This window comes from Leuciscus leuciscus (assembly GCF_965113295.1).
Source record: "Leuciscus leuciscus genome assembly, chromosome: 4".
NCBI classification, from domain to species: domain Eukaryota; kingdom Metazoa; phylum Chordata; class Actinopteri; order Cypriniformes; family Leuciscidae; genus Leuciscus; species Leuciscus leuciscus.
The window spans coordinates 51,911,534-51,929,891 of record NC_138728.1 but is presented as its reverse complement, the minus strand read 5'-3'; the positions used below and the strand labels follow the sequence as shown (position 1 = coordinate 51,929,891).

At 39.3% G+C, this 18,358-nt stretch overlaps 2 protein-coding genes and 1 long non-coding RNA gene across 5 annotated transcripts in view; 2 read left to right on the top strand and 1 right to left on the bottom strand.

The window, feature by feature from the left end:
• LOC309497026 (uncharacterized protein) overlaps positions 1-18,358 on the top strand; it is a 42,432-nt gene that overhangs the window by 12,220 nt on the left and 11,854 nt on the right. The window contains exons 1-2 of one of the 3 annotated variants that reach the window (XM_082167283.1): positions 8,867-8,921; positions 9,621-9,777. In XM_082167283.1, the coding sequence (XP_082023409.1) occupies positions 9,693-9,777 (85 nt within the window). In that variant the 5' untranslated portion in view covers positions 8,867-8,921; positions 9,621-9,692. Of the gene's footprint in view, positions 1-8,866; positions 8,922-9,332; positions 9,372-9,620; positions 9,778-18,358 lie in introns of those variants that run through there. The other 2 variants (XM_082167285.1, XM_082167284.1) reach the window with 2 other exon arrangements.
• LOC309497075 overlaps positions 1-18,358 on the bottom strand; it is a 77,508-nt gene that overhangs the window by 52,316 nt on the left and 6,834 nt on the right. The window lies entirely within an intron of this gene.
• LOC309495992 (uncharacterized protein) lies at positions 11,065-12,693 on the top strand. The gene is made up of 2 exons (XM_082165907.1): positions 11,065-12,158; positions 12,190-12,693. Exons 1-2 carry the CDS (start codon positions 11,212-11,214, stop codon positions 12,224-12,226), a joined length of 984 nt encoding a protein of 327 aa, XP_082022033.1. The 5' UTR covers positions 11,065-11,211; the 3' UTR covers positions 12,227-12,693.

Genomic DNA, 18,358 nt, shown 5'->3' with positions numbered 1-18,358 from the left:
TAATTTGTGTATTTTTTTGCTAATTCATTTACAAGTTATTTACAAGTAATTAGTTAATGATGAACTAATCATTTACAAAACATCATCATAAGTGATTAATAAGTGATATGTTAGTATTTTTATATATGTTTTGTAGATTAGGTTATAAATCATTTACAAGTGATTAGATAATGATGAACTAATAATTTACAAAACATGATTATACGTTCACAAATGATTATTAAGTAATATGCTAACAATTTACAAATCTGTCGTAATTTATCTTAAAAAATAGCATATCATGAAATATTCAAACAGATCCTTAGTAAGTGGTTAATAAGTTACTAGTTAATATATTATTTGTCACTTAAAAATAATTAAAATATCAATCATTTAAAAGTTTATCCTTCACTGAAGATCGCATCATGAATAAATCATTTACAAATCTTTCTGCATCCCCTAATCTAAAGTGTAAACAATTCATCAGTTGTAAATGTTTTACTCATTTTTCAAAGGTCTTTCACCCAGTGTGTATACCCACCTGATGCCCACACAACCTGTAACCGGCAGGTTTGTAAAACATTTACAACTGATGAGTAGTTTACACTTTAGATTAGGGGATGCAGAAAGATTTGTAAATGATTTATTCATTATTTATTCATCAACAGCTTTTGAATACTTTGTAGTGTGTACTGCAATGTAAGGACTGACTGGTGAGGGTAAAGATGTTTTCTTTGGCAAACATGAGCTGCGCCCCAAATGACGCACTATACACTCTGCACTTATTCACTATGTACTTATGAACTAACGCACTATGCACCATGTAGTGTATGAATTATATAAGGTTATTTAGTATTTTATAACGCCCTAAACAAACTTTCACAGGAACCTCTTTTTTTTTTTTCATATCAACTTTAAATTTGGAATAACTTATTTAGATGTAAGACTTCAAATTGATATCAAATTTAGGATAAAACCTGTTATTTACAATACATATTTTATATAAAATATAATAAAAATTGTACAGTGTATTCTCTTTACAGTAAATTTAAACTTCTGTAATTTGTTAATACTTGTTTTCTTTTTTATTCCGCTTCTGCAGTAATCTGCTGATTGTTTTCTTTTAAAAAGAGACCTACCTTAGATCCAAAGTGTTCATGAATTACAATTTAAGTTTGGATAAACTTAAAAAATGGGGGTGACAGTTAAGGGGTTAACTAGTAATTTTTTACCATTTACTTAGGATCTGTTTGATTATTTCATGATATGCCATTTTTCAGATAATTTACGACAGATGGGTAAATCGTTAGCATAGTATTTAATAAAATTAACATATCACTTATTCATAATTTATAAACACATAGTCATGTTTTGTAAATAATTAGTTCATCATTAACTAATTACTTGTAAATTAATTTGTAAATGAATTAACAAAACATACACATTGTTAGCATATCACTTAATCATTTGTGTATGTTTTGTAAATGATTATTTCATCATTAACTAATCACTTATAAAAGACTTACAACTGAACATTATTATAAAGTGTTACCGTTCATTCTTAGTTCATGTTAACTTATGTATTTAATGTTAACAAATGACATCTTATTGTAAAGTGTTACTGAGTAAACAAGAGTGGAATCAGTTAAAAGTTAGTCATTTTGCGCTTCAGGGTTACCCCTCTGTTACGGACAAAATCTCTGATGTTTTGTAATGTTCTATTTTGTAGAACTGGCTTGCACTTCTTGCACAGCTCACACTCTTAAAGACGCCAGATGACCTTTGGCAATGTGTGGTTTGAAATGCTTTAATACTGCATTGACCTCTGCATTCGACCACGGTCGCCTTGCACCTTTGTCTGGCTTCTGTTTACCACCAACTAAGAACAAACAAGACATATATATATATGTGTGTGTGTGTGTGTATATATATATATATATATATAAAACTAGATTAAAGTCGCATCTCTTCAGCCAGGCATTCATATAATCCTACAGTTCAAACTACAATCCGGCCTCTAGCTCATAAATGCCAGAGGAGAACTGGCCCCCGACTGAGCCTGGGTTCTCCCAAGGTTTTTTTTTTTCTCCATTAGGTCACCTGATGGAGTTTTAGGACACCATTAGGTCACTTGATGGAGTTTTTCGGTTCCTTGCCACTGTTGCCTTTGGCTTGCTCAGTTGGGGATATTTTGGGGATATTTAATTTAATTTTATCAATCAATAAATTCCTCTTGAAACAAACTTTGTTGTATTATTTTAATTTAATACTGTGAAGCTGCTTTGATACAATCTGTATTGTGAAAAGCGCTATACAAATAAACTTGACTTGACTTGACTATTCACATACACTGAACAAAATTATAAACGCAACACTTTAGTTTTTTCCCCCATTTTTCATGAACTCGAAGATCTAAGACTTTTTCTATGTACACAAAAGGCCTATTTCTCTCAAATATTGTTCACAAATCTGTCTAAATCTGTGTTAGTGAGCACTTCTCCTTTGCCGAGATAATCCATCCACCTCACAGGTGTGGCATATCAAGATGCTGATTAGACAGCATGATTATTGCACAGGTGTGCCTTAGGCTGGCCACAATAAAAGGCCACTCTACAATGTGCAGCTTTACTGTATTGGGGGGGGGGTCCGACAACCAGTCAGTATCTGGTGTGACCACCATTTGCCTCACGCAGTGCAACACATCTCCTTCGCATAGATTGATCAGGTTGTTGATTGTGGCCTGTGGAATGTTGGTCCTCATGGTCCTCATGGAATGGTTGCTCTTCAATGGCTGTGCGAAGTTGCTGGATATTGGCTGGACCTGGAACACGTTGTTGTATATGCCAATCCAGAGCATCCCAAACATGCTTAATGGGTGACATGTCTGGTTAGTATGCTGGCCATGCAAGAACTTGGATGTTTTCAGCTTCCAGGAATTGTGTACAGATCCTTGCAACATGGGGCCGTGCATTATCTTGCTGCAACATGAGGTGATGGTCGTGGATGAATGGCACAACAATGGGCCTCAGGATCTCGTCATGATATCTCTGTGCATTCAAAATGCCATCAATAAAATGCACTTGTGTTCATTGTCCATAACATACGCCTGCCCATACCACAACCCCACCGCCACCATGGGCCACTCGAGTTTATATACAGTATACATTTCATTTAAACATTTAATTTTGTTTTAACACCATTGTATCAGGTTTCTAGTTCAAATTTGATTGGTTCATGTTAAACCGACTTTAAATGGTCACTCTTTGACTTCGTTTTCATTTTGAAATATGTTTCAATCTAGTAACCCAGTCATACAGGACTTTCACTTCCCATCATGCTTTCCACAAGGCTGAATTGGGAGAGTAAATTTTGAAGTCATATTTTACGCATTTTTTTAGCAAGATGAGAAAACGGAGATACTTGTTAATGTTTAATGTTCTATTATGTTGGTATTTAAAACTTTCTGTTATGTTAGTATTATGTTAGTATGTTAGTAAGTGTTGAGCCCGTGCTTGGATCGAGGACCTGCAACCAAGATTTCTGTTTGTATTAATAATAAAGCAACCACTATGGTAGTACTCTAGCTGAAACCAGTTTTGCTTCTAGACTGCCAACACTGAACACCACATGTGCTAAAAAAAAGTTATAGTAAGTTTGTTATGTAAATCACAGGAATAAACAAGAAGTATTAATTGTAGGATTATTTGAATAATTAAGTTTAAATGAAAACCATTCATTGTTAATGAACACCATTGATTCTAGGTGTACATTGTTGATATATAAAAATAACAAACAGACTTCCAGCATTTATTTCTTTTATTCCATAGTTGGTGTGTGCAGTTTATTTAGCTTGCTTAAAAATAATTTGCTCTTGTTTAGTAACATTTTTTTGATTGCAGTATTTTTCTGATTCCATTGTTTTCCTTGGATTTGCTTCTCAGTTCCATGCAATTTAAGCTTTTCTTGGTTCATTCCATGTTTTATAGGCAAACTCTATCATGCTAATTCAGATTAGCACAGTTGGTTTTAAATTAATCTGGTTTATTTTAGTTCAGGACTCCATAGTCCAGGTGTAACTAATCCGTACTTAATCTGTGTTACAGAAAGCCATTTTTTAAGACACGATTAACTATTCTAGATTAAGGCCTACTCCTGGCTTAATTTAAACCCTGTCCGGGAAACCGCCCCTCTATGTTTACAGCATTAGGTGAGATTATTTTTTTAAATAAAATTTTAAATAAACATGTATCCAAATTAGTCAATATTGAATCAAAATCGGAATCAAATCACAAGAATGGAATTGAAATCTTGAAATTTTTGTCAAGCAATAATAAAAACTGTATCCTACCAGTCAATGGGTGGTGGTGGCGCAATGGATAAGACACATGCCTTTGGTGTGAGAGACCCAGGTTTGAATCCACTGTGAGACACCAATGTGTCCCTGAGCAAGACACTTAACCCCTAGTTGCTCCAGAGGCGTGCGACCTCTGACATATATAGCAATTGTAAGTCGCTTTGGATAAAAGCGTCAGCTAAATGTAAAATGTTGCTTTCACAATGTACAATGTAAACATTGTAACATGTTGTCACTAAACTTCATAAAATTTTATTTAGTTACCAAATGTTTTGACAATCACAATTACACTTATTATGAAGCAATATTTGTTTTTAAATATTATGTATGTATGTACATACATCTAATTAATGAAATTGGAGTGTTTAGTCATTGACAAAGCTTCAAAAAAAGGTGTTTTGACTGTTTTTATGTCAGGCGGTACAACCAAATAGTGAGTATGGGGCGAAAAGAGCAGGAGAGACGGAAGAGAAAGCAGGCAGCAGTGTCATTGTCGCAGAATATTGAACATATGTTCAAAAAACCTGGCAAACAGGGTAAGGTTGTTATATTTACTACATAACCTATAACATTTGATAGCTAACAGTCGTCAACCCCACTGGAGCAGAAGGTAGCTGAGGTTGTTCCTGTTAAACAGTGAATTTTCTATCTAAGATCTATAAACCACAAAATGATAAAAACACCAAAATTTTAATTTATGTTATAGGCTAGGCTAAACTGCTTCTAATCATACATATAAATCATGTGAAACTATAGTTATTTTTTTGTTATTAATATCAATTTTTATTTATTTTTTTAAATGTACCTTGTTTGTCTTCCAAAAAGTATGAAGCCAACTGTTACTGGATAACAGGAACATATAACTTTGTGGTGATTTTTTTTGTAGGGAAGTTATGGTTATCCATGCCAAATAACTGACCAATGCGTATACTGTATATTTACAGATGATTCACAACAGCTCAGGGAAGGTCAAAGTGAAATGCAACAGCTCAGGGAAGGTCAAGGTGAAATGCGACAGCTCAGGGAAGGTCAAGGTGAAATGCGACAGCTCAGGGAAGGTCAACGTGAAATGCAACAGCTCAGGGAAGGTCAAGGTGAAATGCAACAGCTCAGGGAAGGTCAAGGTGAAATGCGACAGCTCAGAGAAGGTCAAGGTGAAATGCAACAGCTCAGGGAAGGTCAAGGTGAAATGCAACAGCTCAGGGAAGGTCAAGGTGAAATGCGACAGCTCAGGGAAGGTCAAGGTGAAATGCGACAGCTCAGGGAAGGTCAAAGTGAAATGCAACAGCTCAGGGAAGGTCAAGGTGAAATGCGACAGCTCAGAGAAGGTCAAGGTGAAATGCAACAGCTCAGGGAAGGTCAAGGTGAAATGCAACAGCTCAGGGAAGGTCAAGGTGAAATGCGACAGCTCAGGGAAGGTCAAAGTGAAATGCGACAGCTCAGGGAAGGTCAAGGTGAAATGCGACAGCTCAGGGAAGGTCAAAGTGAAATGCAACAGCTCAGGGAAGGTCAAGGTGAAATGCGACAGCTCAGAGAAGGTCAAGGTGAAATGCAACAGCTCAGGGAAGGTCAAGGTGAAATGCAACAGCTCAGGGAAGGTCAAGGTGAAATGCGACAGCTCAGGGAAGGTCAAGGTGAAATGCGACAGCTCAGGGAAGGTCAAGGTGAAATGCGACAGCTCAGGGAAGGTCAAAGTGAAATGCAACAGCTCAGGGAAGGTCAAGGTGAAATGCAACAGCTCAGGGAAGGTCAAGGTGAAATGCGACAGCTCAGAGAAGGTCAAGGTGAAATGCAACAGCTCAGGGAAGGTCAAGGTGAAATGCAACAGCTCAGGGAAGGTCAAGGTGAAATGCAACAGCTCAGGGAAGGTCAAGGTGAAATGCGACAGCTCAGGGAAGGTCAAGGTGAAATGCGACAGCTCAGGGAAGGTCAAGAGGACCCACACCCTGTCATGGAAGGTCAGGAGATATTTAATGATATAGGATTTTTCATTCAGGCCACAAAATCGGTTGAAGAAATCTTAGAGAGTGTGCGTAAGATGTCTGATGGCCAGAAATACCATTTACTCAGGAACCACAACAAGCCTTCTAAAAACTTCATTTTTCCAACACAATTCCTTGCTGGCTGCAATAGGGCATTCAAACTCGGGTGGTTGGAGGAATATGGCTGGTGGTTGGTGTATAGTTCCAACCTTGATGGTCTCTTCTGTGTGTGCTGTGCCCTGTTTGTCAATGCCAAATGGGAGTGTTAGTAAATGCCCCATTCACAAAATGGCACAAGAAAAGCATGGTAATAGGCAGCCACTCAACAAAAGCATATCACTTGGCTGCAGTTGAAAATGCTCAGTTGTTTCTCCAGTCAGTTGAAAAACCTCAGACCCAAATCTCTGTCCTTGTGGACAGTAAGAAGAAAGCCAATATCAAAGAAAACAGGCACATACTCAAGTCTGTAGCAGAGAGTGTACTATACTGTGGTCGCCAGTGCACTGCACTTAGAGGTACATCTGAGAAGTAGAATTCTACTGGCAATCCTGGAAACTTTTTGGCCCTGATGAAACTACTTGCAAACCATGATGAGAAGCTGAAGCAGCACATGGAACGGCCAAAGCTCAGAAATGCCACCTACCTCTCGCCCCAAACCCAAAATCAGATGATTGACGTGATAGGAAAGCAAATAATTCAGGCCCAGATTGTGGACGAGGTCAAAAATGCACAGATCTATACAGTCATGGCTGATGAGGTGACATCCCATAATGTAGAGCTGATGCCATTGTGTGTAAGGTTTGTGGACAAAGACCTAAATATCAGGGAGGAATTGCTGGAAATTTGCTCTCTGCCACGAATCACAGGCAGCCACATTGCAACCGCAATTAAAGGGGAAATGAAACGTCCATGTTTTGGCACTGGTAGTAGCTACATATATTAGAAAAATCACCTTGCCAAAAAATTTATTTTAAAAAGTTGTTAAAAACCACAGATATGACAAAATTATTTTCGTAATTTCTAGCTAGCGAGTCGCCATTTTGGAGTGACGTCACAGCCTACGTAACGGGGTTGGTTGGTTCCGCTGGTGAGTGAAGAGAGTGAAGCGTTACTGGACCGGACTGAATACGCAATTGATTTGAAATGGAGGAAGACGAACTTGAGAGACCTGTTGAGCCCGTGTGTCCCATTACTTATGCATTTGGGTCGATCGCTATGTCGAACAGCCGGTGATACATGGCCGTAGCCAGCTATGAGGTCACCGAGGTCCGGACCTCGGTCATTTTTTTACATTCAAAAATAAAATGTCAAGCTCTCTGAATGATTAATTAGCCGTTTAAACCACCTCATATGAGTGTTTGCAATTCATTTTGCTGCGAGAATCTAGCGCAGTGAACGGGGCTTGAGAGCGCGTTGTGAGGGCGCGGGTGCGATCCAGTGTTGCCAGATCCATCTAATGGAAAGGTGACAGTAGTCTTCTGGACTTGTTTTTCTGATTTAATGTCACACTTTAGGAAGTTATTAAAGTGGAAAGTTGCATGTTAGGGTTCGTGATATATTAATCTTATTTCCAAAACACAAGCTTTGAACTTATTTCGGATTATTATTAAAAAAAAATAATTGTTGCTTGTTTTTCGTAGCAATATCTGGCAACATTTTACTGTCGGCATTATTAAAAAAAAGCTTATAGAAAACTGTAATTGCTGACAGGAAGATACCACATTCGGTAAGACAAACGCAATGATCATCGTGATTATCTGTAAGAAATGTATAACACTATCAAAAACAATAGCATAATACAGATCTGTATGTTACAGAATCAAAAACAATAGCATAATACAGATCTGTATGTTACAGAATCAAAAACAATTGCATAATACAGATCTGTATGTTACAGAATCAAAAACAATAGCACAATACAGATCTGTATGTTACAGAATGAAGCAGGAAGACGGCTTTTTTTATTGAAGAGTAGGATTTTAGAGTAGTCCACACACACACACACACACACACACACACACACACACACACACACACACACACACACACACACAAGCTATAACGTTAGCAAATAGCCTGTAAATAGTTTGTAACGTCTGTAAAATGTAAAACATTATATTGAATAAAAAATTATTTCATAAACATCTACAGTGTGCATGTGCAGTTTGTTAACATAACGTTAGACGTCGTCTTTTTGTCTGGTACTAAGTTAGCGTTATTTAGCTAGTTCATGCTTACAGCTGTTAGCTAACAATGACTGTACCTAACGTTAGTTGTTCGCTGGTTCGACCAGCACATGCATCTTGTTAACGAGCCAGTGTGATGCAAACATGTATGAATATCAAGATACTTTATTCATGATTGAGAATATCACAAATGCTCTGTAGTTGGCATAATTTTGACATAAGCCAGAAGCTTTTGAAAAAATCTCAGTGGTATTGGTAGCTTTGGGAATCTACAATTTATCCTTTGAATCAATTATTTATCTTATCATTTGATTGTGTTTTCTGTTTGTGAATTTCGAGTGGGGACTTTTATTTTGGTGTGGTGACATGACATCATAAGGCTGCGCTGCGCTCCTGCATCTGTGATTCTGCTGAAGAAAGGTTTGTTTTTTAATTATCTAACGTGTTCAAATCAATACAACCCGTTCAAACAATTATATTGAGAACTGTGAAATAAGTTTATTATTAATTAAAACAACATTGTAGTCAATCTAATAGCAGTAATGAGCATTTTTTTTATGAGTAGAGTGTAAATAAAATTTTTTTTAGTAAACATGTATAACACAAAAAGTGCGTTTTATTTCGCTCCCTATATTGTGAATCAGTTCATCATAAACACGCTGTTTGCTCTCTGGCAAGTAATGATAGAGAAACGGAGCTTTTCGAAACCGGTTCAGATTCAAATGAATCAAATGATTCAGAGTTTGTAAGCGCTCGAATCACCGAATCACGCTGACGACTCCTGCAGTTCACCAGTGTAAATGCAACAACAACAACACACACGTGTGGAGTGACAACTTCTACAAATCAACTGACAATGTTTTCATCACAGTCTAATCCATTACATTTTATTTACAAATGCCTAGATATTATTTTGTCTGTATAATATGTGTTCCTTTGTTGATTTGTAGTGCTAGTTATGTGTTTTTAGTCTAATCAGATCATTTAAGTCCATTAACTCTCTCTCTGACTGACTCTCTTACCAGTGAACTGAACTACTGAACTATATCTGATTGACACACTCTCAGAGATTTAGTTTAGAGAGTTTTTCTTTCTGTTGACTATTCTCCTCTTAAACAGGACAGAGTGTCCAAACACACAGAAAAACTCCTGGTGAAGCGACTGAGATCCACGTGACACACTATTATAAAGATGGCGTTTATTAAAGAGGAGAGTGAAGACGTGAAGATTGAAGAAACATTCAGAGTCAAACATGAAGAAACTGAGGAACAAACAGGTTGGTTTAATTCTCAAAGTCTTTCTTTAGTTATTCTGTGTAATCTATATTCTCGATTTCACAAGGATCTACGGTGGTGCATTGCTGCCACATACATATTATTTTTTACACTCAATTATGTCGTAATAACGAGATGTTTTGACAACATATTTTTCTCGTAATAATGAGATGTCTTTAAAACAACATATTTTCTAGGCCTTAGGACATGTGTAGTCATGCACAAAATATGCCTTTATCCACATAAAATGTAATAGCCTATCACGCCTTATACTTCAGAAAGCTGAAGCAAATCGTAGCAGCCCCAAATCAGAGGCGAACCTACACTGGGGCTCCAAGCTAAATGTATATTTCTCATGTCTGTGAGGCTTGTCTATACGCTGTTTTTCAGGTCATTTTTGAGACGCTCTCCAGTTCACGGAGACCATGAAAGCTCATTCTGTTTGTTTTCTTTTACAAAAAGCACAACATTTTACAAAAGCACAACGTTTTCTTGTAATTGTGAGTTTACACAAATAAAAGTAGTTGCGAATGATGGATTATTCTTTTCTATATGACCAGAAATTGAGTATTTTAAGTTGTTTCCACTGTTGATAGGAAAATGCAAGTGACCACGCTTGCGCCTCCATGTCATGCACACTCCTCACAAACACTTGGATATGCGCTTAATAATAGCGAACATTTATAGGTTAACGTTAGAGCGAGCGGCCATGCCAGACGGATAAGTCCTCTTCATGTTTATCAAATCAAGCATTTTCTACCTAGGGCGAGTAAGCGCAGTGCCAGTTTGAAAAGGGCGGCTGAAACAAATACAACACTTAGCCCAGGCTACAGATAAAGCCCTGCGCTGGTGTTTTGCTTTAAATAAATTAGTTTAGGCTTTAAAATAAATATAGTGTAATTAAATGCATTGCGTTCATATTCTGGGTTCTTCTGCTTTTTTGTATAGTGTGGTTTATTAATAAGGTGTGTGCAGAATTTGGTAGTTTAATATGAATGTCTATTGAGGGCTGCTTGTAATTGCCTCAGCCTTTTGAACGTAGAAGTTGGAGTCTTTCAAGGAGTCTTTTTGTTAATAATGTGTAAGAAGTGTGACCATGTGACAGGAAATTATATCACAGAGAAGGACCCTTGGTCAAGTCAAGTCAAAGCAGCTTTACAGAGATAACAGGAAAATAATGCAAAACAGTTTGTTTCCAGAAGAAAATAGCGTCACAGTCTAGCTTATGTAAGTTCAGTGATGTTTCATTTTTGTTTTAAAAAAGTTATTAATGTAGTATATATATATATACTTACCTAAAGGATTATTATGAACACCTGTTCAATTTCTCATTAATGCAATTATCTAATCAACCAATCACATGGCAGTTGCTTCAATGCATTTAGGGGTGTGGTCCTGGTCAAGACAATCTCCTGAACTCCAAACTGAATGTCAGAATGGGAAAGAAAGGTGATTTAAGCAATTCTGAGCGTGGCATGGTTGTTGGTGCCAGACGGGCCGGTCTGAGTATTTCACAATCTGCTCAGTTACTGGGATTTTCACGCACAACCATTTCTAGGGTTTACAAAGAATGGTGTGAAAAGGGAAAAACATCCAGTATGCAGCAGTCCTGTGGGCGAAAATGCCTTGTTGATGCTAGAGGTCAGAGGAGAATGGGCCGACTGATTCAAGCTGATAGAAGAGCAACTTTGACTGAAATAACCACTCGTTACAACCGAGGTATGCAGCAAAGCATTTGTGAAGCCACAACACGCACAACCTTGAGGCGGATGGGCTACAACAGCAGAAGACACTCATCTCCACTACAAATAGGAAAAAGAGGCTACAATTTGCACGAGCTCACCAAAATTGGACAGTTGAAGACTGGAAAAATGTTGCCTGGTCTGATGAGCGCCATCGTCCCATCACTGCTCCAGACCAAACTGACCCAGCTCTCTGTCCCTAGCTCCGTCTGTCAATGGATCACCAGCTTTCTGACAGACAGACAACAGCTAGTCAGAATGGGCAAAATCACGTCCGACAGCCGCACCATCAGCACCGGTGCTCCACAGGGATGTGTTCTCTCACCACTGCTCTTCTCCCTGTACACAAATGACTGCACCTCTAAAGACACCTCTGTCAAGCTCCTGAAGTTTGCGGACGACACTACTGTTATCGGACTCATCCAGAACGGTGACGAGTCTGCGTACAGACAGGAGGTGGAGCAGCTGGCTCTTTGGTGCAGTTATAACAACCTGGAGCTGAACACGCTCAAAACAGTGGAGATGATCGTGGACTTCAGGAGAAACCCCCCTGCACTCCCTTCACTCACCATCATGGACAGCACTGTGACTGCAGTGGAGTCATTCAGGTTCCTGGGCACCACCATCTCTCAGGATCTGAAGTGGGACACTCACATAGACTCTATTGTGAAGAAAGCCCAACAGAGACTGTACTTCCTGCGTCAGCTGAGGAAATTCAACCTGCCACAGGAGCTGCTCGTACAGTTCTACTCAGCTGTCATCCAGTCCATCCTCTGCACTTCCATCACCGTCTGGTTCGGCTCTGCTACCAAAACCGACCTCCGTAGACTACAGCGGATAGTTCGGACTGCTGAGCGAATCACTGGCACTACCCTTCCCACACTCAAAGTACTGCACTCATCCAGAGTGAGTAAAAGGGCTCGCAAAATCACTCTGGACCCGTCACACCCAGCACACTTTCTGTTTGAACTGTTACCGTCTGGTCGACGCTACAGAGCACCGAGCACAAAAACAACCAGACACAGGAAAAGTTTCTTTCCCCAGGCCATCTACCTCATGAACACTTAAATGTTCCCCTACTGTGGAACAAACATGTGCAATACTTCCCTCAGACATTTCATTATAGCACCTTATAACTTTATATATATTTATAATTTATAATCTTTTAATTTTTTTTCTATTTTTTATTTATACCTATGTTATTTGTCACTTGTCTTGTCACTTTATATTGTATGTGTACTGGAAGCTACTGTCACCAAGACAAATTCCTCGTATGCGCAAGCTCTTTCTGATTCTGATTCTGATGAGTCTCGATTTCTGTTGAGACATTCAGATGGTAGAGTCAGAATTTGGCGTAAACAGAATGAGAACATGGATCCATCATACCTTGTTACCACTGTGCAGGCTGGTGGTGGTGGCGCAATGGTGTGGGGGATGTTTTCTTGGCACACTTTAGGCCCCTTAGTGCCAGTTGGGCATCGTTTAAATGCCACGGCCTACCTGAGCATTGTTTCTGACCATGTCCATCCCTTTATGACCACCATGTACCCATCCTCTGATGGCTACTTCCAGCAGGATAATGCACCATGTCACAAAGCTCGAATCATTTCAAATTGGTTTCTTGAACATGACAATGAGTTCACTGTACTAAAATGGCCCCCACAGTCACCAGATCTCAACCCAATAGAGCATCTTTGGGATGTGGTGGAACGGGAGCTTCGTGCCCTGATTGTGCATCCCACAAATCTCCATCAACTGCAAGATGCTAGCCTATCAATATGGGCCAACATTTCTAAAGAATGCTTTCAGCACCTTGTTGAATCAATGCCACGTAGAATTAAGGCAGTTCTGAAGGCGAAAGGGGGTCAAACACAGTATTAGTATGGTGTTCCTAATAATCCTTTAGGTGAGTGTGTGTATATGTATGTATATATATATATATATATATATATATATATATATATATACATGCATACATACAGTGCTATGCAAGTTTAGACAGCCATGCTAAAGTTGACTAAAAAGAGGAATAAAAAACCATCTTTTGGAAATTGAACTTAATGCCTTAATTAAAAAAAATAGGAAAAATCCAACCTTTAAGGACACCAATTTTCTTTGTGAATGAATAATGTATCGTAAATAAATAAATGTTCTTCCTTAAAATACAGGGTGCATAAGTCTGGACACCCCTATGTTAAATTCCCATAGAGGCAGGCAGATTTTTATTTTTAAAGGCCAGTTACTTCATGGATCCAGGATACGTCATCACATAGCCTTCACCATACCTAGAGATTGGCATGGAGTACTTTCCATAAGATCATCTCTCAATGCAAATCAAACCAGCTATTAGGCTAACTGAAATAAAACCATGCCAATCTCTAGGTATGGTGAAGGCTATGTGATGATGTGGGGCTATTTTAATTCCAAAGGCCAAGGGAACTTTATCAGGATGCATAGTATCCCTGGACCCATGAAGTAACTGGCCTTTAAAAATAAAAATCTGCCTGCCTCTATGGGAATTTAACATAGGGGTGTCCAGACTTATGCACCCTGTATTTTAAGGAAGAACACTTATTTATTTACGATACATTATTCATTCACAAAGAAAATTGGTGTCCTTAAAGGTTGGATTTTTCCTAATTTTTTAAATTAAGGCATTAAGTTCAATTTCCAAAAGATGATTTTTTATTCCTCTTTTTAGTCAACTTTAGCATGGGTGTCTAAACTTATGCATAGCACTGTATATATATAGCCGCTCTGGAGTAAACCGTGATGTCATCGTCCAGCTTAGTTCAGTTCTTGTATAATAGTGTCAATGCAGGCAGATCAATATTATTGTTGAATATTAAATTAAATGTTAAATTTAATGTCCCCAACTAAGCAAGCCAAGCCAATGGCAACAAAGGTGGAAAATGGCGACAGTGGCAAGGAACCAAAAATCCATCAGGTGACAGAATGGAAAAAAAATCTTTGGAGAACCCAGGCTCAGTCGCTCAGCTCTCCTCTGGCCAACGAGCCAACAGTGTATGATTATGATTCAGGCAGCATTACAGGTCAGAGGTCAGATTGGTTTGGAATAATCAGATTACTATTCAGTTCCATCTGGTTGAAGATCAGAGTCACGCCGGTAATGAGACAGGTTTGTTGAGGATCAGTGCTGATGGCTGTCGTGTCGATGAGACCTTCACAGGGGAGAGTCTAGTTGACACAATCTCTGCTGACACTTCAGGGATACGTTGTGGTCGTGTCTAGGTGCAGGTCCTCCATATGATCTGGATACGGCCCGGATCCAGCTGATTACAGTCAACCTTGGAATAAGCAGAAAGATAGATTAGCGTAGATGCCATTCTTCTTATGATGTAGAAAGTACACTGGGTGTTATAGGAAGTTTTCCCGGTTTCCGGGCTGACCTAATTTATGCAGCCTAATAATCATTTAACTGATTTGAGTAATAGGAATGTATAATGTGTTATGTGTTATGTGTATGCTAGGTTAAAGAGATGTGTTTTTAGTCTAGATTTAAACTGACAGAGTGTGTCTGCTTCCCGGACAATGTTAGGAAGACTGTTCCAAAGTTTTGGCGCTAAATAGGAAAAGGATCTACTGCCAGCAGATTTTGATATTCTAGGTATTATCAACTGGCCGGAATTTTGAGATCGCAATAGACGTGAAGGACTATAATGCGTTAAGAGCTCACTCAAGTACTGGGGAGCTAAACCATTTAGTGCTTTGTAAGTAATCAGCAATATTTTAAAATGTATACAATGTTTAATAGGCAGCCAATGTAGTGTTGACAGAACCGGGCTAATATGGTTATACTTCCTGGTTCTGGTAAGAACTCAAGCTGCTGCGTTTTGGACCAGCTGTAGTTTGTTTATTAAGCGTGCAGGACAACCACCCAGTAGAGCATTACAATAATCTAGCCTTGAGTTCATGAACGGTTTTACAGATGCTAGAAACGTGTCTTTCAAATGAAAGATTGGTTATTTTGTCACTTATTGGGAGCAGTATGCTAGCTGGAGCCGTTTACCCAAGGCTGGATTAGTACCCCCAGGGGCCCCTGGGCACTGAAGCTCATGGGCCCCCCCTCCCCTACCTGACAACCACACCGCACCACCAGACCCACTACACACACACACACGTACACACACACACACACACGTACGCACGCACACACGCACACACACACAAACAAACAATACTAAGGCCTACCAGGTGTGGGATTTGTCATGCCAAATCACTATTGGTCAAAAGCTGAATGACTAGTCCACAAGACACAAGACAATGAAGCATAAAATCATCCCAAGGCAGTGTATGGCTCAAGAGACTATTTATATGGCAATATAGTGGCAATATAGTGTTCACTAAAACTCACCAAAGCAGAAAGCACAACAGTAATTACATTTGATATGCAAACAGCATTTCAATAAACTCAGCAAAATATGTTCATTATGTGGTCACACAGTCACAACAAACTATGTAAGCCTACTCTCGACAGATAGCATAATAGCTCTTAACTTTAGAAGGTCTTTTTTCTTGTCTTTTTCTTTGCAAAGTCACAGATCAAATCCTCAAAGTCCAGCTCCCTCACCAGCTCGGACTCGATTGGCCATCAAGGACAGTGCAGAAAGCCTCTTCTGACCCATAGTTGTCCTTAATTCATTTTTTATTTGTTTCAGCTGTGAAAATGTTCTCTCTCCCTCACAGTTGGATACAGGTAATGTGAGAAAAAGCCTGAGAGCAACAAAAACGTTGGGAAAGGTTGTCTGCAGTCCATTCCTCAGCACAACCTGCAATAGGTTTGCAGGTGTCTTATCTTGCTCACTGCTGATAAAAGACCTAAACTGGATCAGCTCATCAGCTAAAGCAGAATCCATGTCAGTTGGATATGAAGATGAGAGAGCATTGGCCCGTTTGCGACAAGACACCATGACAAATGTCAAACAAGACACCAAAACGACCATTTATGTCTCTGTATGCATCCAGCCGTTTGTTCAGTCCTGACAGCAAACTGTCAATAAATGGATTGAACGTTTCAACTTGGAACTTTTTACTTACCGTGAGAAGTACTTCATTGTCCACTGTCTCATCATCAAAGGCTCTTCTTTTACTCACGCGGTGAGTCTCAGACTGGTAGGTCTGTGTCACACCTAATACAGCCCGGGCAAATGTCTCAAAGTCAGCAAATTGCCCTCCTAATGATGCAACATAAGTGTACAGTGATTCCAAAAGGCGCACAGCGGTCATTAAGTCCATATCCCTCTTTTGCAAGCCGTTGTTTGCAAGCTTAAATCGGTTCAGCACAGTGTCCCAAAATATGATCATGAGTGCAGTCTCCAGCTTCCCAAGCTTGTTACACAGCATAGCGGCCTCGCGCCTTGTGTCCTGACGCTCTTCGTTGTCAGAGGCTAACATCTGTAAAGCCCCTGTTATTTCAGTATAATTTTCATACAGAGCTTTTGTGGAATCTCCTCTGCAGCTCCATCGTGTACAGGAGAAGGATTTTAGCATCAGTGTGATGTCGTCAGTGAATATCTTATTCCATCGATAGGTGGAAGCAGAGCAAAAAGCATATAGAGCTTGAAGTAAGTCAAAAAACTGGCTTGCTCCCCGACAGCTATTTTCGACACAGTTCACACCAACCAAATTTAAAGAATGTGGCGCACATGGAATGGAATGAATGAGTGGGGTTTTTTTCTTGAGTTGAGCTTGCAAACCATTATATTTCCCTGACATGTTTGATGCGTTGTCATATGCCTGGCCACGGTGGTTGGTTCAAATGCGATAAATCGCTCAACTACTTTTCCATTCTCACTTACAAATCGGAACACAAAAGTTAGTTGGTCCACGTGAGACATGTCAGGTGTAGAGTCTACGATAACAGAGAAATATTTTGCTCGCGGTAGTTCTGTAGCTATGACTTGCTTTGTTTTGTCACCCATTAAGCCAATAAATTCGTCACAGATGGTTGATGACAAATATGAAGTCTTACCACGACCATTCTGACCATACTTCTGCAAATGCTCCATTAAAAATGGATCAAATTGTGCGAGCAGCTCGAGGATTCCCAGGTAATTACCATTATGTGGGGATCCCAATTCATCATCTCCGTGGAAAGGAAGCCCCCTTTCACTCAGAAATTTAATGACGGTAACTATACGCTTCAATACATCCTTCCAGTACTGTCCTTCTACTTCAGTTTGTCTCCCAAGAGAAGCATCCACAGTTCCCAGATGTTTACTGCGACGTGTAAGTGAAAGCATGCATGTTCTGTGTTCACCACTCATTTCATGTTCCGTTATTCTCTCTGGATGTTTCCAGTCGCTAAACCCGACAATAAATGCGCTGCTGTGTGTTGATAACACTTTACAAGCAAAGCAAAAAATGTCTCCGGTGGACGGTGAATATATATTCCACTCGCGTGGCACAGTTTCACCGTTGTGAAGGTGTCGGGTCAGTGCCTCGTTGGTGAGAGAGCGTGTCTTTTCGCCACTAGCCTCGTTCCCCCTCCGAGATGCTGGATATTTAGCCGCCCGATTCTGAAAGGCTGAAATCCCTTTGTGTATAATTTCCTCCCGGACGCTCTCTGCAATCGGTCCCCATAGAGCAGGGTCTTCAGAGATGATGGTACCTGAGTTACAAGTGCATCGTTAATATCGACAGCAAATTTTTATTTAGTTTTAGTCATAGGCCGTTTCTCAATATGCGTTCTTGTCTGTACTTGTGTTAATATGAATAATTTTTTTAATTTGAACATGCAATACAGACATATATTTAGATAAAATCCCTTAAAAGAATCCCTTCTCCTAAAGTAGAACAGTCTTTTTTTTTCTTCAATGAA